General features: G+C 52.8%; 1 protein-coding gene across 8 annotated transcripts; it reads left to right on the forward strand.

The window, feature by feature from the left end:
* The first annotated feature begins 1,875 nt into the window (after positions 1-1,875).
* Positions 1,876-21,092, forward strand: LOC144953233 (uncharacterized). Of its 8 annotated transcripts, none has more exons than XM_078883796.1 (8): positions 1,876-3,058; positions 4,635-4,888; positions 14,413-14,495; positions 15,191-15,245; positions 16,520-16,704; positions 17,238-17,439; positions 17,878-18,131; positions 19,440-21,092. In XM_078883796.1, exons 4-8 carry the CDS (start codon positions 15,206-15,208, stop codon positions 19,542-19,544), a joined length of 786 nt encoding a protein of 261 aa, XP_078739922.1. In that variant the 5' UTR covers positions 1,876-3,058; positions 4,635-4,888; positions 14,413-14,495; positions 15,191-15,205; the 3' UTR covers positions 19,545-21,092. The 8 variants fall into 8 exon arrangements, with proteins under 8 accessions (XP_078739922.1, XP_078739923.1, XP_078739924.1 ...); XM_078883797.1 differs by having other exon boundaries at positions 15,194-15,245; XM_078883798.1 differs by lacking the exon at positions 14,413-14,495 and having other exon boundaries at positions 15,194-15,245.
* The last annotated feature ends 1,052 nt before the right edge of the window (positions 21,093-22,144 follow it).

Here is a 22,144-nt window from a genome sequence, read left to right on the forward strand (position 1 = left end):
TTGTGATTATGTGTGTCTGTTCAAAATGTTTAGCGTACTTCCCGACATGCAACAAACTGCAAATTTGCCATGTGGGTACTTTCCAGACTGTACACCATGCAAACATTATACAAATACACTTTTGTGTTTTTTTTTGGGGGGGGGGGGCTCAATAATGCAGAGATTTTTTGCACGGCAAGTGAGCTGTGACGTCACATCTGTCACGTGACCCGCGCACGTGGAAGCGTAACGCATTGTAGTGTAGTGGATAGCGCGCTGCGCTACGAACCCGGCGACCCGGAGTTCGAATCCCGCTCACGGCCACCACCGGTGACGATTATTTTAACCGGTCCTGGGCCTCCCCTAGGTCGACTCAGCCTCAAACGAGTAACTGGTGTTGTGTGTGAACATCGCCACTGGGGAGACAAAGGCGGCCGGGTGTGGTGAATCCAAGTCATGGGCGAAGCCGGGTAGTGCAGCTTGTACTACATGAGGGGAACGCTCCCGGGAGAAGTTCACTGTGGAGACGGAGCGGTGAATTCCGCTCCCGTGCAGCGGCGAGGAGGCGTTGTGGCATCGCGGGCCCGGGGGAGGTGGCGAAGGCTTGGAGGGGGCCTTCATCCAGCAGCGGATAGACCACGGCTGAGCCCCTACGTGCTGCCTGCAGCGAACAGGCGGCGCGTGACGTCACCACTCGCAGCCCTGCAACTCGCCCCTCCCCCTCCTCCACCCCCCCCTCCTCCTGCAACTCGCCCCTCCCCCTCCTCCACCCCCCCCCTCCTCCTGCAACTCGCCCCTCCCCCTCCACCCCCCCCCTCCTCCTGCAACTCGCCCCTCCCCCTCCTCCACCCCCCCTCCTCCTGCAACTCGCCCCTCCCCCTCCTCCACCCCCCCTCCTCCTGCAACTCGCCCCTCCCCCTCCTGCTTCTCCCCCTCCTCCCCCCTCCCCTTCTCCTCCCCCCCTCCTGCTGCTTTCTCCCTCCTCCTCCCCGTCTCCCCATCCTCCCTCCTCCTCTTCTCCTCCCCTCCTCCTCCCCTCCTCCTCCCCTTCTCCTCCCCCCTCCCCCTCCTGCTGCTTCCCCACCGCCTCTGTGTGTGGTGTGGGGGGTGGCCGTGGGGGGTGAAGTTTGACCATACTTCACCACGCCGGTCACTGCGGCTTGCTGAATGAGACCCAGAACACATCTCCCCCCTCCACAGCGTTGTGCGACGTCTCGAGAGACGCACCACGAAACGGGGCGCTCAGAAACCAAACGGTACCAGCTGCAGTGATGACGATCAACAACGCCATCAGTGTCGACAAGAACCATGGGGTTAATGTCGACACTGATGGCACACTCCACACGCTGCAGTGATGGTCATCAACAACGCCATCAGAGCGATGGCTAATACAAGAGGTGTCACGGTGTCGTGTTGTAGAACGACACGCGGCCCCTTGCCAGCGGGTGGGGGCCTTGGGGGCTGTGTGGCCCAAACTCTCACGCTCACTGCGGGGTCGGCTCAGTCATATCCGTCCTTTGCCGCGGAGTTTCACCGCAACGCGCGTTTTTGTTGCTGTTACCCGCAGGACTCGCACAGCTCCGCGGGTCTCGAGTCGCGCTATCGACAAAGGAAATCTGCTTGGCGGAGCGACCGAAACATGCAGGAAACGGCGATAAGAACCACATCACCCACACAGAGCTATTTGTAGACGAAGCTCCCCCGTGTAGCCTAAACAGACTGTAGGGGCAAGTGCTGTTAGCGAGCACCGACGAAGGCCGGAACGGTACACGAGGGGGTGGGTGGCCAGCACCACGCCCGACCGCCTTTGTCTCCCCAGTGGCGATGTTTACACACCGCACCAAGTACTCATTTGAGGCTGAGTCGACCTAGGAGAGGCACAGGACCGGTTCAGATAATCGTCACTGACGGTGTTGGCCGTGAGCGGGAATCGAACTCGGGTCGCCGGGTGGTTCATAGCGCTGTTACACAACACACCACACACACACACCACACAACACTACACTCACACACACTACACTCACACACACTACACTCACACTACACTCACACACACTACACACACCACACACACAGCACACGCACACTACACACTCACAACACACACCTCACACACACACCACACAACACTACACTCACACACACTACACTCACACACACTACACTCACACTACACTCACACACACTACACACACCACACACACAGCACACGCACACTACACACTCACAACACACACCTCACACACACACCACACACACACACCACACACACCACACACACACAGCACACTACACACTACACACTACACTCACACACACTACACTCACACACACTACACTCACACACACTACACACACCACACACACACAGCACACGCACACTACACACTCACAACACACACTACACACACACCACACAACACTACACTCACACACACTACACTCACACACTACACACACAAACCACACACACAGCACACGCACACTACACACTCACAACACACACTACACACACCACACCACACACACTACACTCACACACCACTCGCGGATCAACACGCCCCCATCCCGCATCACTACCCCCACCCCCCGCTCTGAGTGGCCTGCTCACAGCATGGGTGGAAAAACCCGATTTTTTCCAGCGGCAAGCATCGGGTTTTTTCTTTACTGTAATACAATTTAACCCGATTTCGGGGAATTAAAACCCGGTTTAATGAATACGAAACTCTGATAGGCTTAGGCTGCTTCCTCGTCGGTGCTGCTATCGTACTCGGGGGGGCCGTCGGGCACGGGGTAGTCGTAGAATGCGGCGGGCAGGTTTGTCTTGATGAACACAAGCTTCTCCTCCACAATCGTGGGCACCGCCAGTGAGTTCCTCAGCTTGGAATGGATGAAGCCCATCGTTGAGACGTTGTCGAAGTGCGGTTCTGCAATTAGAACCAATTCAACCGGATTTCTCCCAATCTCAGATGATCGGGTTTAATATAAAAAGACAATTAAACCCGATTGTAGAAAACCCGACTGTGACACCTTGGCTCACAGTCGTCCAGTGGCACGGCAGCACCATCACAGCTGAGAGGTGAGGTTGTCTGTCTGTCTCTGTGTGTGTCTATCACTCTGTCTACGCGTTGTCTCTGTGTGTCTATCACTCTGTCTACGCGTTGTCTCTGTGTCTATCAGCGTAGCGCTAACCACTACATCCACCGTTCCCCGGTAACCACACACACCACCACAATCTACATACCAACCACACACCATCACCAACCACCACCACCCACACACCACCACCACCCACACACCTCCACCACCCACACATCACCACCCACCCACACATCATCCACACACCACCACCCACACACCACCACCACCCACACATCACCACCCACACCACACCACCACCCCACACGCACACCACCACCACCCATACACCACCACCACCCACACACCACCACCACCCCACACGCACACCACCACCACCCCACACGCACACCACCACCACCCCACACGCACACCACCACGTCAACCCATGGCACCTGCTGGGTCTGTCCCGTGACCTGTCAGCAGAGAGCCGTCGACACTTCACGTGGTAGCCTCAAAGTGCACCTAGCCTGGCACAGGCGCCTTGGTGACGTCACCGCTACTTGCGAATGGCGGCTGCTGTTGCTGGGAGGTAGTTGAGGGTGGTGGTGATGAGAGTGGTGAGGATGAGGGTGGTGGTGAGGCTGTTGAGGGTGGTGGTGATGAGGGTGGTGGTGATGAGGGTGGTAGTTAGGGTGGTGAGGGTGGTGAGGGTGGTGGTGATGAGAGTTTGCGAGGGTGGTGGTGATGAGTGTGGTGAGGGTGGTTAGGGTGGTGAGGGTGAGGGTGGTGGTAATGAGTGTGGTGGTGGTGAGGGTGGTGGTGATGAGGGTGGTGAGGGTGGTGGTGATGAGTGTGGTGAGGGTGGTTAGGGTGGTGAGGGTGAGGGTGGTGGTGATGAGAGTGGTGAGGGTGGTGGTGATGAGCGTGGTGAGGGTGAGGGTGGTGGTGATGAGAGTGGTGAGGATGAGGGTGGTGGTGAGGCTGTTGAGGGTGGTGGTGATGAGAGTGGTGAGGGTGGTGGTGATGAGTGTGGTGAGGGTAGTTAGGGTGGTGAGGGTGAGGGTGGTGGTGATGAGGGTGGTGAGGGTGGTGGTGATGAGAGTGGTGAGGATGAGGGTGGTGGTGAGGCTGTTGAGGGTGGTGGTTAGGGTGGTGGTTAGGGTGGTGAGGGTGGTGGTGATGAGGTTGGTGAGGGTGAGGGTGGTGGTGATGAGAGTGGTGAGGGTGGTGGTGATGAGTGTGGTGGTGATGAGGGTGGTGAGGGTGAGGATGGTGAGGGTGGTGAGGGTGGTGATGAGGGTGGTGAGGGTGAGGGTGGTGGTGATGAGAGTGGTGAGGGTGAGGGTGGTGATGAGGGTGGTGAGAGTGGTGAGGGTGGTGTTGATGAGGGTGGTGGTGAGGGTGGTGAGGGTAGTGATGAGAGTGGTGAGGGTGGTGTACCAACTCCTACACTACAGAGTATTCACATCACTAAAGCACTCACAACACAAACACGACTAAGTCAACGCAAGTTGTATGTTGAAGCTTGGCAGGTCACAGCGCAGCCCACACGAGAATGTCCCACCCCCCACCAGGTGTTGTTCGACAACTCCGTGTGTGTAGTGCGGCGAGGGAACAGCCCAAGCCGACTCTGATTGGACACTTCTAGAGTGGGTGGTGACGTCGTCGCCTCCAGGTGGCTACGGCCAGGTGAGGGGAAGCTTTCCGACCACAACAAGTGCGCGGTCAGAGTCGCCCAGTCGCTGCTGCTGCAGCTATCGCCCAGTGTTGGAGGTGACCCCACGTCCCTGCTGCTCCTTCCCAGCAGCAGCATCACAGCTGAGAGGAGGTGAGGTTGTCTCTCTCGCCTATCTCTGTGTGTCTACCACTCCGTGTCATCACGTGATCGCTGCGTCGGGCAGGTAAAACGAGCAGGGAGGTAGCGCAGTGGGGAACGCAGCAACGTCTACACCAGGCGCACACAGCACTCACTCACAGCACACACACTGACACAGCACTCACTCACAGCACACACACAGCACACACACTGACACAGCACACACAGCACTCACTCACAGCACTCACTCACAGCACTCACTCACAGCACTCACTCACAGACACAGCACACACACACAGCACGCACACACAGCACACACACTGACAAAGCACACACACAGCACACACACAGCACACACACACAGCACTCACACACACTACACACACAGCACTATACACACAGCACTACACACACAGCACTATACACACAGCACTACACACACAGCACTACACACACAGCACTATACACACAGCACTACACACACACAGCACTACACACACAGCACTACACACACAGCACTACACACACAGCACTACACACACACAGCACTATACACACAGCACTACACACACAGCACTACACACACAGCACTACACACACAGCACTACACACACAGCACTCACACACACAGCACTACACACACACAGCACTACACACACACACTACACACACACACTACACACACAGCACTACACACACAGCACTACACACACAGCACTACACACACAGCACTCACACACACAGCACTCACACACACACAGCACTCACACACACACAGCACTCACACACACACAGCACTCACACACACAGCACTACACACACAGCACTACACACACAGCACTACACACACAGCACTACACACACAGCACTCGCACACACAGCACTCTCACACACACACAGCACTACACACACACACAGCACTCACACACACACAGCACTCACACACACACAGCACTCACACACACAGCAATCGCACACACAGCACTCGCACACACAGCACTCGCACACACAGCACTCGCACACACAGCACTCGCGCACACACACACACAGCACACACACACACAGCACTCACTAACACAGCACTCACACACACAGCACACACAACACTCACATACACACACTGACATACACTCACACACACGCACTCACACACACAGCACTCACTCACACACACAGTACTCTCACTCACACACGGCACTCATACACACACACACAGCACACACACATACAGCACTCACATATACAGCACTCACACACAGCACTACACACACACACAGCACTATACACATAGCACTACACACACACAGCACTACACACACAGCACTACACACACAGCACTACACACACACAGCAATACACACACACAGCAATACACACACACAGCACTACACACACACACAACACTCACACACACACAGCACTACACACACTCACACACAACACTCACACACAGCACTACACACACACAGCAATACACACACACAGCACTCACACACACAGCAATACACACACACAGCACTACGCACTACACACACAGCACACACACATCACTCACACACACAGCACTATCACACACACAACACTCACACACACACACAGCACTCACACACACAGCAATCACACACACAGCACTCACAAACACAGCACTCACACACACACAGCACACACATGTAACGGGTTCCGGAGACACTTGTAGAGGTAACTCCTTTATTACAATACAACATTCCAACAGTCCTGATACTCTGTTACAGCCTAGATACACAGCCTAGATACTCTACTCTGGCTACGCTCTGGAACTCGCCCTCACAAGGTCGTAGAGTCGGGAGTTCCAGAGTCCCACCACTGGCTCTCACATCGTCCCAGGGTCCTCAGATGTCTGGTCTTGGGTCTCGGGTCTTGAGCTACGACTGGCCCTGATCGTCCAGGGAGCTCCGCTTTTATAACTAGTCCCCAACGAGGGGTGGGGCCGTGTGCGCCCCCAGATCTCCCACAGAGCACACACAGCCCCCCCCTTTGGCGGCGCCAAGGCTTAAGCGCCTGGGCCACCCGGGAACCCAACGCCTGGCGCCAAGAGGCTTAAGCGCCTGGCCCTCCCAGGGTCCCAGAGCCCCCAGCAGCCCCTCCCTTCTTATGTCACTACATTACCCTCCTCTATGTAGCCTCCAGCCGTCCCGGCTGTCAATAATTAGAAAGTTTAAATTAACGAAAGGGAGAGAGAGAAAAAAAATACGCGAGCCTCAACAGGAAAAGAAAAAGAGAACAAGAAAGCAACCATAAATACCATAACCAACCTGTACAACTTTACACTATATACAAGCATCAATCAACAAAAAGGTGAAGCAATGACACGTGAACAAACGACCCGCGGCACACCTAGCCCTCCTCGGGATCCGCATAGAAAACGGGGAATTAACAACAACAAATATACAGATTCGGACGCGTTGGATGCACAACCACCGCATGGATGGCAGGGTTCCACACCACCCTGCCAGCCTCACATCCGTCAGGTGGAGAGAAGGCGAAGACCAACATGTCGAGCATCCCTCTGCACACACTAATCTGGACGTATGTCTACGTCCCGGGTCGAGAAGTCGTACTTCAGGGTCGACCCATGTACTGGGCAAAGAAGTCGAACTTCAGGGCTGCTCCAGTATCTACATTTTAAAATATATATATATAAAATTTACATGACACAAACAAAATAAATCTGCCTGCTCCTGCCCAGAAATGGTAGCCGCACGCGCGAACCACATCTCCAAGGCATCCCGTGCTTGCATCCCAGCAGCCCTCAATGAGGAGCACCACCGACATTACATGTCAACCGTTAGCACCCCCCGCCTTTCCAACGTGGCGTCTCCATCTTAAAACCGCGCACGTCGGCTATATCGGGGGGGAATTTCCGTGTTACCACCCCACCGCCTTTCCGACGCGGCGTCACAACCAGTAGCACGCGTCCGCCATATCGGGGGAACTTCAACCCAGTCTCTCTCCAAGACTCGCATCACAGCATATAGCTGTACCGACCGAGCTGAGACGACCCAGTCTCTCTCCAAGACTCGCATCGCAGCATATAGCTGTACCGACCGAGCTGAGACCCAATCTCTCTCCAACCCATCGTTCACTCCCTGCACAACATGCACCCTAACAACTGAGGGATACAGTCCCAACGTAACGGGACAACTACACCTGAACACCACGAATCTCCAGCCCACTGTTTCAACGCGCCTCGGAGTGTTTCAATCTCCGGGCCGTCAGGGCGAGCCTACTGCTCCAGACGCACCACGGAGGGTCTCAACCTCCGGGCCGTCAGGTCAAGCCGTCAGCGATTCCATGACGGGACCACACTCTCCGAGCCATGTGAGCGCACAGCCCACTAGGCTAGACATGCCACGGAGTGTTTCAATCTCCGGGCTGTCAGGTCAAGCCGTCAGCCATAGCATGACGGGACCACACTCTCCGAGCCATGTGAGCACACAGCCTACTAGGCTAGACATGCCACGGAGTGTCTCTATCTCCGGGCTGTCAGGTCAAGCCGTCAGCCATAGCATGACGGGACCACAACTCTCGTGTTAGACACGCAACACCCGCTGGCCCATCCTGGTCAGGATCTGCACCCCAAGATATTTGAGAGCCAGCCTGACAATTCCAAATCCTTGGCAGCATGTCATCATCTCAAGATAAATGCCCCATACAGTCTATACATCGTTAACAATGACAGCACAAGCTATACATTAACAATCACGAACAAAGCTCAATACAAACCATACATTGTTAACAATCACAAGCAAAGTTTCGCACACACATTGACAACACTCACGAGCGAAGCTCCACACAGTTTACCCAACAACAGTCACGACTCCCCGACGACAACGAAGAAAATGTCAACAAAAAAATCATTAATCCGGAGCGCGTAAATCTACGAAATGTCAGGGGCCTGGTCTCCCGACCTCCAACCTTTGGCCAGAGCAGCAAAGGCGGCGACCAGCGTGTCGGTCGATGTGCCGGCCCCGGCGCTGGTTACAGTAAGAATGGTGCCCTCACTGTCCGGTCGCAGCGCTGATGACGCGGTATGCTAGGTTGAAGCCAGCTGTCGTCCAGCAGTGAAGGTCGCAGGGCTGATGACGCGGCGTTGCTAGGTTGCAAACAGCTGTCACCCGGCGGTGAGGGACGCAGCGCTGATGACGCGGCGTTGTTCGGTTGGACAGCGCTGAGCCCAGAAGTGACGTTGTTCCCAGCGGTCATTGCTCCCCCGGCAGAAGTGACGACACACCCGGATGTATTTGTGCCGGGAACGGTTGCGGCGAGATGGCGTGGCCGCTGTGCCGCCTCTCTCCCTCCTGTCTCCGCCTGTGAGCGACGCATGTCGTCCAGGATGGAGACGGTGGCGTGGAGCAGCTCAGTGAGGCGAAGCAGCGCCTCCTCCATCGCTGCTCCCGACGCTGGAGAGGGGACGGTCGGCAGAGCAGACAGCTGTTCAGCCGGCGGTGCAGCGTCGCTGTCGGCCGGCGTTGGCCGCCCCATCGCTGCTTGTTCCTCGACATCGCCGTCAGGACTGAAGGTACGTGGCTTACTTCTTGTCTCCATAGCCACTTCTGACGCCAAATGTAACGGGTTCCGGAGACACTTGTAGAGGTAACGCCTTTATTACAATACAACACTCCAACAGTCCTGATACTCTGTTACAGCTTAGGTACACAGCCTAGATACACAGCCTAGGTACACAGCCTAGATACTCTATTCTGGCTATGCTCTGGAACTCGCCCTCACAAGGTCGTAGAGTCGGGAGTTCCAGAGTCCCACCACTGGCTCTCACATCGTCCCAGGGTCCTCAGATGGCTGGTCTTGGGTCTCGGGCCTTGAGCTACGACTGGCCCTGATCGTCCAGGGAGCTCCGCTTTTATAACTAGTCCCCAACGAGGGGTGGGGCCGTGTGCGCCCCCAGATCTCCCACAGAGCACACACAGCCCCCCCTTTGGCGGCGCCAAGGCTTAAGCGCCTGGGCCACCCAGGAACCCAACGCCTGGCGCCAAGAGGCTTAAGCGCCTGGCCCTCCCAGGGTCCCAGAGCCCCCAGCAGCCCCTCCCTTCTTATGTCACTACACACACAACACTCACACACACTGACATACACTCACACACACGCACTCACACGCACATCACTCACACACACAGCACTCACGCACTCACACAGCACTCACTCACACACACAGTACTCTCACTCACACACAGCACTCATACACACACACACAGCACACACACACACAGCACACACACATACAGCACTCACATATACAGCACTCACACACACAGCACACACAGCACACACACACAGCCCTCATACACATCACTCACACAGCACACACAGCACTCGCTCACACTCACGCACTGACACACACAGCACACTCACACAGCACTCACACACACACACAACACTCACGCACACACACAGCACTCACTCACACACACAGTACTCTCACTCACACACAGCACTCATACACACACACAGCACACACACATACAGCACTCACATATACAGCACTCACACACACACAGCACACACGCACTCACACATCACTCACACTCACAGCACACACAGCACACACACACAGCCCTCATACACATCACTCACACAGCACACACAGCACTCGCTCACACTCACGCACTGACACACACAGCACACTCACACATCACTCACACACACACACAACACTCACGCACACACACAGCACTCGCACAAGCAGCTAGGTTTGTCGCGTGAACAGGACGTGTCACTTCGTTACTAGAGCAGCACACGGGTGTGTTGGAGAGTGAAGCCACGACGTTTACAATCCGAGTACGACGTTTCGTGGCGAGTTTAACGACACAGTTCTATATTTACGCGATCTAACCCAAAGTACAGCCCTGCATGATGGACTACACAAGCAGTGTGTGGACATGGACACCAACAATGCCCTGGGGGCAGCCCCTCAGTACGTGAGGAATGTGGGGATTTCCATCTCAGTCCTTTCCGCATCACTCACAGCAAACACACTACACACACTACACTACACACACCACACACACTGCGTACTACACTACACACACTATACACACCACACACACTACACAATACACACCACACACACTACACACAATACACACACTATACACACCACACACACTACACACTTAACATCTCTCAATGTTCGACGGCTTGTGCATCAGATCTTATTTATTCATGATGTACTTACAAAAAAATCCGCAGATTACCTGCTGGATCTCCTCTCTGTTTCAAAGAACACATTTGACCTAAGGTCTTCGCTCATTTACCAGCTTCATATTCCCTATTGCCGTACATATACTGGAGGAAGGGCCTTTGCTATTGATGCCCCCAGAGTCTGGAATGCTGTTGCCAATAAACTGCAACTTGAATCACTACCTATGAGATCTTCACTCAAAACTGATCTAGAGGAATTGTACACCCCTAGCTGCCAGTGCTATTCAGTGGCCTAAAATAAAATGTTTCGCTCCGGATGATCACTGCAAAGTATGCAAAGTATGATCTGTGTTTTGATTTAGTGTGCTGATCTTAAAGGTGCATTGAAAAATGTTGATACTCCGACTGATGCTCCTGATGCTCCTACTGTTGTGGAGTGACTCATGCAGCCAGCTATGGCTGCAGGGTTTGATGGTACATGTTGTTTACGTCGTTTATTGTGAAAGTCGGTCACAGTTCCTATGACCACTGTTACATTGCTTTTATGGCTTTATTTTGGTGATTTTCGAAAAGTTTACTGGTTTGGCCATGTTTGTTTGTTGTAGTACAGAGTTAGACTGATGGCCTTAATCGAAGTTGTCTTGTGGTTGTTGTTGTTGTTTGACTTGCATCCCACTGGGATTTTTGCACACAGTGTTGGTGTACGGCGATTTTTCTGCAATATTTTGCTGTCTTTTCTTGGATTTTCTGTTTGCACTTAGTCACTTTACGATGTTTTCTTGTTCATGTTTTTTGTTTGTTGCGGTTGCACCCGATTCAAGAGCCGAATGGCTCACAGGGCTTTTCCTAATACATGAACTTTGAACGCTGTCTTTCTGACAGACCTGTTCTTCACCTGAGGACGGCTGCTTGCGTTGTGGCCGAAACGTCGTGAGAATTATTTTATAATGTTTTATTTTTATTATTTTATTACTTCCCTTCTACGTGACTTTACCGAAAGAACCAAGAAGATGAACACTACATACTATACACACTACACACCACACTACACCACACACACTACACACACCACACACACTACACACACTCAACATTTCCAACATGGTGGTGGTGTTGATGAGCCAATGTGCTTGAGCTCATGAGGGGCCGTCCATAAATAACGTCACGCACTTGGGGGGGGGGGGGTCAGACATTTGTTGAAGCCGTTTAACGAGGGGGGGGGGTAAAAAATCGTCCAAAATCGCGTGACGTCATTTATGGACAGCGCCCCTAAGATGTGAAAGAGGAAATGAGATCTCGGTAGACTCGAGCTGCTGAACAAAACAACTTCCTTATATGGGCGTGAAGGGCACGCCCCCAACACGCTCCATTTACACAAAACCACGCCCAGCCAGTCCATGCGTTGACCGGCAGCAGCTATAAAAGAAGGATAATGAATTATTTACCACTCACATGGTGGCTACACGGTGGATACATCCGCCTATGCGCGCTGGAGCAGAATGCTTTTGTGGTGTTCGTGCCCCAGAATGTGACGGAAACGTCACGGACACACACTGACACACACACTGACACTGACCCACAAACTGACACACACACACTGACACACACACTGACACACACACTGACACAGACACACTGACCCACACACTGACACGCACACTGACACAGACACACTGACCCACACACTGACACACACACTGACACACACACACTGACACACACACTGACCCACACACTGACACACACACACACTGACACACACACTGACACACACACACACTGACCCACACTGACACACACACACTGACCCACACACTGACCCACACACTGACACACACATACTGACACACACACTGACACACACACTGACCCACGCACTGACCCACACACTGACACACACACACTGACCCACACACTGACCCACACACTGACCCACACACTGACACACACACTGACACACACACACTGACCCACACACTGACACACACACTGATCCACACACTGACACACACACTGACACACACACTCAGTCTCGGGGGCTCCATCTGCTCGTCCAGAGCGGCGCCTGCGTAGGAGGCATCCAGCAGAGAGGGGACACAGAGGGGCTCGCGTTGAGGAGCGAGGCTGATGGTGGTGGTCATCACAGTAGTAGTTGTGGTGGTGGTAATCACAGGAGTTGTGGTGGTGGTCATCACAGGAGTTGTGGTGGTGGTGGTCATCACAGTAGTGACGACTCCTGCACTGCTGCTGCTACTACTACACAAGTTGTTACTATGTCAAGGGCAGTGATCATGGTGGTGGTTGTAGTGGTGATGGTGGTGGTTGTAGTGGTGGTGGTGGTTGTAGTGGTGGTAGTGCTTGTAGTGGTGATGGTGGTTGTAGTGGTGATGGTGGTGGTTGTAGTGGTGGTGGTGGTTGTAGTGGTGGTAGTGCTTGTAGTGGTGATGGTGGTTGTAGTGGTGATGGTGGTGGTTGTAGTGGTGGTGGTGGTTGTAGTGGTGGTAGTGCTTGTAGTGGTGATGGTGGTTGTAGTGGTGATGGTGGTGGTTGTAGTGGTGGTGGTGGTTGTAGTGGTGGTAGTGCTTGTAGTGGTGATGGTGGTTGTAGTGGTGATGGTGGTGGTTGTAGTGGTGGTGGTGGTTGTAGTGGTGGTAGTGCTTGTAGTGGTGATGGTGGTTGTAGTGGTGATGGTGGTGGTTGTAGTGGTGATTGTAGTGATGGTGGTTATAGTGGTGATGGTGGTTGTCGTGGTAGTGATGGTGGTTGTAGGGGGCAGTAGCCCCCTTTCTAGAACCTACCAGCAGGTTCTTGTTGTGCTCCCTCTGTGACCTTTCCCTTAGATCCCCCTCTGGTGTATCACGTGGCCTGCTGACGTCAGGGCTGCCGTTAGCCGCAGATCCCCTTCCCTGCCAGCAGCCAGCGCTATGCTGCTCCATTACTATTCTATGCCACTACACTTCCTATAAAATTAAAATAAAGATTTACAGTATTACTTACTTGTAGCGACGCTGGCGTTGCGAGACAAAAGGAAGAGGCGCCGGTGTACACGCGGCGAGACGTTGTGCAGTATCGCGCACTGCTGGCTGCTGGCAACGCCATTGGGTCGCGGTGCCAGGCTAGGGTGGCGTAGGTGGCGGTGCGCAAAAGCGCCTCGACCGAGGATTGTCTGCAATGGCAAAGGAGCCACCATCGCCCCCCCCACCACCACGACCCTCCTCCGGCTCCCCGGTTTCCTGGTCAGTTATTTTGTCCGTGAGTTTGGTGCATTCGTTAATCCCCCCCTCACTGCGTGCAAGAAGTTGCTCACAAGAGAAGCCATCACGTCTACCGCTCTATTTAAGGAACGAAACAGGAGGATTTCTGCACAACTCTGGCTGTCGCCTGATGAAGCTGGTTGTAACTACTGGCGAAACGTCTTACTCAGGTGTAAATGTTGTGCCTTTGCTCTCCAACACACCGGTGTACTGCTCTAGTAATGAATTGGCACGTTCTGTTTGCGTGACAAACCTTACTAAATGGCTGTGTCAGGTGATAGCAGGTTTAACGACACACTTACTCGCTCCAACCCAAAAAACCTGTATAATGGATGATATTGGTCGCGAAAGCCTACAACGTGTTAAACTTGCTACACCACTGCTCATAATCACAACACTGCCTGCTCTATCACCCCGGACTTCTCGGTTTCCCAGTCTGTTACTTTGTCCATGAGTTTAGCGGAGTTCCTCGCCTTCAAGGGTCGTAGCCATACCTCCCTACACGGCGACAACCCCGACTGAACCAGATGCGTTGCTGCGTCGTTGAGATTCCACTTCTTGTTCAGTTCAGACTGAACAAGCAGCAGTGCTAGGGGTGTGATTCCCGTACAGGATGACTGTGCCTTGGTATTCCCAGAACATCGTTTTCTTTAATTTATAAGCCAGTGTCCATGCAGCGTGTTGAAATGAAGAGTGCGTTTATATTTTTTAAAGTTGGGATAACTAAATCCAAAAGATGAATCTCATCACTGACATTACAAATGATAAGATGTAGAAGCGGAGTGATGTGAAAGTGAGGGATCATGAACCATTGGAGTGAGGCCGTGAGATGGACTAATGACTCATTCTCGTTTGTGATCATCAGCAGACAGAGCCAACCATGAAGCTGGTCCTCATCCCAGTGTTCATCTCCCTTCTGGGTGAGTTCACACCCAGAGCCACTCACCCAGCACACATTGGACGGTGCCCTTTCATTAGCCAGGTGAGAGTTCACTGTTACCTCCCTCGCCCGGAATGGAGGAGGTTGTGGGGTCGATCACAACCCTGACGCCTGCTGCCGTATACTCGGAGTTTGCGTGTCTCTCTCCCTGTGGTAGCATGGATTTGTCTCCAGGTCCTCAGGCGTTCCTCTCTAACAGCTGATGCTACGCGGAGCTCACCGTGTTGTAGCTTCCATTGATGTCGTAGTTTAATTTATCTATTCTCCACAATTACAAATGTAGATGGTGGCCCTGTTACCACTGGACGAACCTTTGCAGAGTGGTGTAACGAGTGTAAGCGATGTCTCTGTAGATTAAACGACATTTCAGTAATCGGAATGGCTTTTACCTTGACTGCAATTTAAAACTAAAAATGTGTTTCGGACATTCATTCCAAATCTACTCCTAACCTAAAAAATATGCATCACCGATATCACTAAAATAATACTAAAGAACATAAATCTTAAACATGATTGAGTAATAATTAATAAATGATAAATAATCAGCCCTTTGTGAAGGTGATGTGTAGACGTTGCTGTTGTGCGCTGTGGAGGTAGCGTGACGCTGTCGCCGTTGGGTGATGCAGCCTCCCGGGTGCTTCTTGTTTGATGACGTCATGGTGCATGCCGCAGTGAAATTTGCTGGAAATTAGATTTTCTAAATCGAAAAAAGTTCATAATTTGTCAATTGCATTCAAGGAGAAATTTCGTAAACCGAACCATACAAATAACCCAACCCGCAATGGATACCCAGTCATTTATATACATTCATTAATTCCCCCCCCCCCCCACTTCACGCAAGAAGTTGCTCACAAGTGTTGTCATCACATCTACCCCTCTATTCAAGGAACGAAACAGGAGGATATCTCCACATATCTGGCTGTCGCCTGATGATGCGGGTTGTAATTACTGGCGAAACGTCATACTCTGATTGTAAAATGTTATTCCTTTGCTCTCCAACACACCGGTTAGTGCTCCACTAGTATACTATACACTATATTACACTATACACTACATTATACACTACACACTAGTGCTGTACTAGTGACGAATTGGCACGTTCTGTTTACGTGACAAACATTACTGATTGGCTGTGCCGGGTGGTGGCGCGTTTAACAACACATTTATGTATTTACGCGCTCTAATCAAAAAGCCTCTCTTATATACTGAGGGATACTCCTGTATCTGTAACGAGTGTGACCGGTCTCCCTGCAGATGCGGCGTTGGCTGCGATGCTCCAGATCACTCTTCCGCAGAGTCTGTCTGTGAGGGAGGGAGAGAACGTGACTCTTCCCTGCTCCTTCTCCCCACCGGCAACCCACCTGAACCACATCGTCCTCGAGTGGTTCACGATGCCCAGACGCTACGCAGAGAACGTGACCAGAAGAGAGATGAAGAAGGTGACTGCCGCATTTCATGTCAACCGTGAATAATAGTCTCTGTACTTGATGTCTACGTCGACACGTAACAGATAATAACAAAGTTACGTGGTGCCCTTTAATTACCCAGAAATGTCCCAATGAGTCTCACAACTCCATTTCAAGAAGGCGCTGCTCTGAGATCTTTGCCCAATGACGATACATTAATGAGAGTTTGGCTTCATGTGGAGGGAAACCAGAGTACCTGATGAAACTCGTGTTTAATACGAGGGGGGTTACACGCAATACTCTACACAGATTCAAGTGCACAGGTAGACCCACTCTCAACACGCTACGCAAACTCAACATTGATGTTTTACCATCCCCTTGACGCCTTGCAGCCGAAGCCTACAACGCTTGGTGTTCCCAGGAGGTCTCCCATCTAGGTGGTAACCGAGCTCACGTCTGCTGAGCTAGCGACATCCAATGAGCCCAGGGGCATTCAGGACGATTTTACCGTGGGCATCGTGTGCGATTGTGGTTGACCTTCCATATTGTGGTTTGTGTCATTGCAGATCTATCAATCGGGGTATGAAAATGAGGACTTCAGGTTCGTTAAGTCTGTGGGAGACGTGCGGACGGGAAACTGCTCCATCGGCATCCCCAACTTCCCCAGGAGCCTCGGCCCCGTGGCTCTGTGCCGCATCGACTGTCGCCGATGTAACGTGGAGAACACCGAGGTGCAAGAGGAGATGGTGCTGAACGTGATGCCTGCAGGTGAACAAGAGCCGAGCGTGGCGCTCGTGTTGTGAGATGACGGCGTGAATTGTGCTGATACAGCTACGCTTTCCGCGATATGCCTCTTCACAATACGATAAAATATCAACTTTTACAACGTAATAATCTCAATCTTGGATGTTATTAACTTGTTCACGTTCATTATACAGGAATCCATGTATATAGGGTTTATTATCGGTAGACCAATTTACCAACCCTGCTACACATGAAGCCGTGTTGAGTGAGTGGTCTCTCCCTGCTGCATGTGAAGCCGTGTTGAGTGAGTGGTCTCTCCCTGCTGCATGTGAAGCCGTGTTGAGTAAGTGGCCTCTCCCTGCTGCACGTGAAGCAGTGCTGAGTCGCTGGGTGGGGCTGTGGTGCTGGGTGCGAGTGGGGGTCACGCTGAGCACCCCCCTCTTTGTCTCCGTGTCTCTGCAGCCCCACGGTCACACGGTGGGGGCGTGAGTGATGCCACCCTCGCCCCTCGAGAGGAGACCTCACTCAAGGGAGCGGTGGTGGCTGCCTGGGTCCTGCCTGTCATCTCCGTCATTTCCATCATCATCATCATCATCGTCTCCGTCTTTGTCTGGAAGAAGAAGAAATGCTGTCGGTCTTCAGGGCCCTGCCACTGCTCACGCAGGTGCCCCCCCCCCCTCCAGCCCAGGCACCCGGGCAGCCCAGCCCAGCCCCTGGTGAATGAGCGTGGACGTGGGCAGACGGGCTGAGCTCTCTCGGTGGCCTCCCACTCGGTGTCACTGACAAAGTTTCACGTTTGTGCACCGCTGGGTCTGGGTTCACAGCGGCTGTGCTGGGGACGCTGAGCCAACACCAAGCTCCTGGCTGACTCGTACGATGTTTTTATCAACGGCTGTGTCAGCGGCAATGGAATCTGAATCTTTATTCAGGCCGGAGGAATCCGATGAGCTGTGAAGATTTTTTTCACAGATGTCCAGTAGGGGGCGAGTCAGCAAGATACAACGCCGTGGCTATGAGATGTTAACTACCTCACCTGGTACAGAGGATGTCGTGGGTTCCATCCCGACCCCGACGATGCCTGCTGCTGTATATTTTGAGTCTGTGTCTCTCTCTCATCATTACGGTGGCTATGAGATTTTAACGACCTCGCCTCGTATGGAGGAGGTCGTGGGTTCGATCCCCACCCTGACGCCTGCTGTGTATTTGGAGCTTGTGTGTCTCTCTCACTCTGCCCGTGGATTTTCCTCCGGCTCCTCAGGTTTTTCCCCTCCACATGTTCAATCAACGTCACCACGCGTTTAGAGTATTTTGGCCGCTCCTATACATTCCCCACGTGATGATGATGATATCAGGCACTGCATCGAGCATATCATTTGTGATGGCCGGGTAGTCGCTTCTGATAAAGAGCGACGTAGCTCAGTGGGCCTTGCCGAAGGTGCCCCCCCCTTCAGCCCAGGCACCACGACCCCCCCCCCCTACCCAGCTCCTGATGAGTGAACGTGGACGAGGCATTTTCCAACCGCAGTCCGATGACCCAGTGCCTAAAAGCATCTGGACTGCCAAGTGGATATTTAACTGATCTACCTGCCTCGTGTGGCTCTGTCCTACCAACAACCACGATTTATATTAAGATGTAAAGTGGGTTACCATCGTAGTTTTTTTTTATTTTAGTACATATTAATTACTCTTTGGTTTTTTCGGTAAAGTCACAGAGAAAGAAAAAATAAATAACTGATCACGACGTTTCGATTGCAACACAAGCAACTGTCATCAGGTGTATTGCAATCGAAACGTCGTGATCAGTTATTTATTTTTTCTTTCTACGTGACTTTACCGGAAAAAAAAGTAATTCCTGCAGTCACGAAAGCTTCAAGTCAAGATTACATATTCATTGTATTAAGTGATGAGGTTTAGTCGTTACCGAGGTTATTCAACCCCCGGGGTTTTACATGGGGCTTTAGTCGAGTCACTTGTCGTGTTACCGGGTGGTTCGCTCACGGATGCTTTTGTTTCTCGTTTTACAGTGCCACTTCATCCATAGTCTCAGGAGAGAGTGCAGCAGAGGGAGGACAGCTGATGGGACCTTCCAAAGGAGTTGTGTTATGAGCGGCACCATCACCCAGGCGTGAAGACCGGGGCCTCCCCATTGTGAGCACTACCGAGTCCCGAGCAATTTTAAGTCGTTCCAGTACTCGTAGTTTTGTTGCTTCTTCAGCCTCAGTTTCGTGCCCAAAACGTCGGCATGAGGGCAGGGCTAACACAATGGCAGTTGTGAAGTTGTTTTGGTAAGCACTGTCATTTGATCAAAGTGTGCATGGGATTAAAACATTGCTTAAGATTTACAATCATCTGTAGTTTACTTGAACACCCTCACGGGCGGCAACAGCAGTGCATTTTGAGACGCGTGAACAACGTAACCACTTTAGCGATGGGCACAGAAACACGATAGATGATGTGTGTAGGGTGCATGTGTGCTGGTCAAGTTTTGATGCATCAACTGATAGATTGAGATGGTTTGTTACACTCGCAGTACTCCGCACCGTTCCCCACCTCTCCTTGCGCACAATCACCGTTTACACTCCTCCCTCAAGGCCCCCACCTCTTCTCCCTGTCCCCCATCCTCCCCGTACCCATATCTGTCCCCTTGCCCTCTTTCCCCTCCTCTCACACACCACCAAATCAACTTTAGCTAACCTCATTGTATCACCTGTAATAAAGCACTTCCACGACGACTTGTGACTTCTGTCTTTTCTTTATTAATAATAACTGCTCGGCTCCGCACCCCCTTTTCCAGGTGGTCACTCTCACTCTCCAAGGCGCGCGCTCCCCTCGCTCTCTCTTGCCGCGCGGCTCCCCTCGCTGTATCTCCCTTTCTCTCCGCTGACTGGCGGCGCACAGGGAGTAGAGAGGCTTCGGCCCCAGAAGTTGCCACGTGGCCGTTGGCGTGACGAGGTGGCGGAGATGCAGTCCGGACTCCAGGTTCCCACACCGACCCCAAGTCTTCCCCCTGCCTCTCCTTATATCCCTCTCGGCGGAGCTAAGCTCCGCCTCTAGCCACACCCCCTTCTGGAAACTTCCGGACGCTTCCCCCGAACGTACCCCCAGAGCTCTGTCCATTACCATTGGCCCAGATGGAACCTATAGCTCTGATTGGCTACGAATAACCCAGCAGTGCCTATACAGCCCATCGTCGTTCCTCGGTGGCGCTCTCTCATTACACACGTATAAAGTGCCTTGGATATAAGATTCGATTACTTTACCATTCGTGTATGTCTAATGTAACGATTGCACTGCAGCTGTTAGCAGTGGAATAGAATAGAATACACGAGCGATTTGGATGACATTGTGACAATTCAACCCCCGTGAGTTTGTGGAGTCGTTTCCTGACTATTGCCTACGATGCTGCTGTTGCCAACCGTCTGTGCCTTGGAACTGTTGATGTGTTGTACCAACTGTATTGCCTTGAGCAACAAACCTCAGGGAATTTTATATTCGAAGAGTGCACACATTGTTTTGGATACGAGCGAATCTTTAGATTTTAAAAAAATCCCATGTATTCTTTTTTCAAATGAAGAAGCCAGTAGGTGTTAACGTCTTCAAATGGATCACGAATGTATAATATATTATCTCTGTGAAACATTGTCATGTGTCGCCTAATAAACCTTGTTTGCGTGTAAAACCCGCATTGATGTCTCCTCGCCCTGAATGCGAAGTGGCACGGCGCGTCTCGTGTGGGTGCGTCCACGCGAATGCCGTGGCGGTGCTGCGTGGGTGAGCCGCCCCCCGTGAGGGACACTGCGACAAAGTGGGCACCGCGGCCTCGTCAGTTGCCGGGAAAGGCAGCGCCGCCCGCCGCGTGCCGCGGTCACGCCCAGCGCCGCATGAAGCTCGTGCGGGGCCTGGAGCATTTGTTGTTATAAAGGGGCCCTAAATAAAAACATTAAAACACATATTTAACTTGCTTAGTAAAGTAATTGCATTTTTTCATTTGCGAAACAGCCAGATAATACGACAAATCGCTCACCTTAAACACCCAGTCCATAAAAGTTGAAGGCAGTGTAGTACTATAGTAATAGAGCAAGTGCAGAATCACTGAACCGGAATTGATAACTTGAAAGTATTTAGTGCGGGGCCCTTGAAAGTGTGGGGCCCGTAGCATTTGCTGCTTTTGCTACGAGGATCACCCGGGACACTTCACGTCCCCTCTGGGTGCTTCTGTCTCTCCGCCTCCGTCTCTCGCGGCTTCACGGTGGCCGCGTCAGGCACGGGGAGTCGGCACCGCTGACTTCAAGCTGTGGGATCAGGCGCGTGGTGGGAGGGGGGGTCTTCCCCAAGGGGGACGCACGGTGGCCGTGTTCGGATCACGACGGCCTTGCTGGGGACGCTGGGCCAAGCAGCGCTGAGCCTGTGCTGGTGCAGGTGGGGGGGGGGTTCCTAATGGCCGTGTCGTTCAGCCCACGTCACAGATGCCCACACACACCGCCTACACGCAACGAGGTGTGGCCACACACCGCCTACACGCAACGAGGTGTGGCCACACACACCGCCTACATGCAACGAGGTGTGGCCACACACACCGCCTACACGCAACGAGGTGTGGCCACACACACCGCCTACACGCAACGAGGTGTGGCCACACACACCGCCTACACGCAACGAGGTGTGGCCACACACACCGCCTACACGCAACGAGGAGTGGCCACACACACCGCCTACACGCAACGAGGTG

The sequence above is a fragment of the Lampetra fluviatilis genome, chromosome 73, assembly GCF_964198595.1.
Source record: "Lampetra fluviatilis chromosome 73, kcLamFluv1.1, whole genome shotgun sequence".
Lineage (NCBI taxonomy): Eukaryota > Metazoa > Chordata > Hyperoartia > Petromyzontiformes > Petromyzontidae > Lampetra > Lampetra fluviatilis.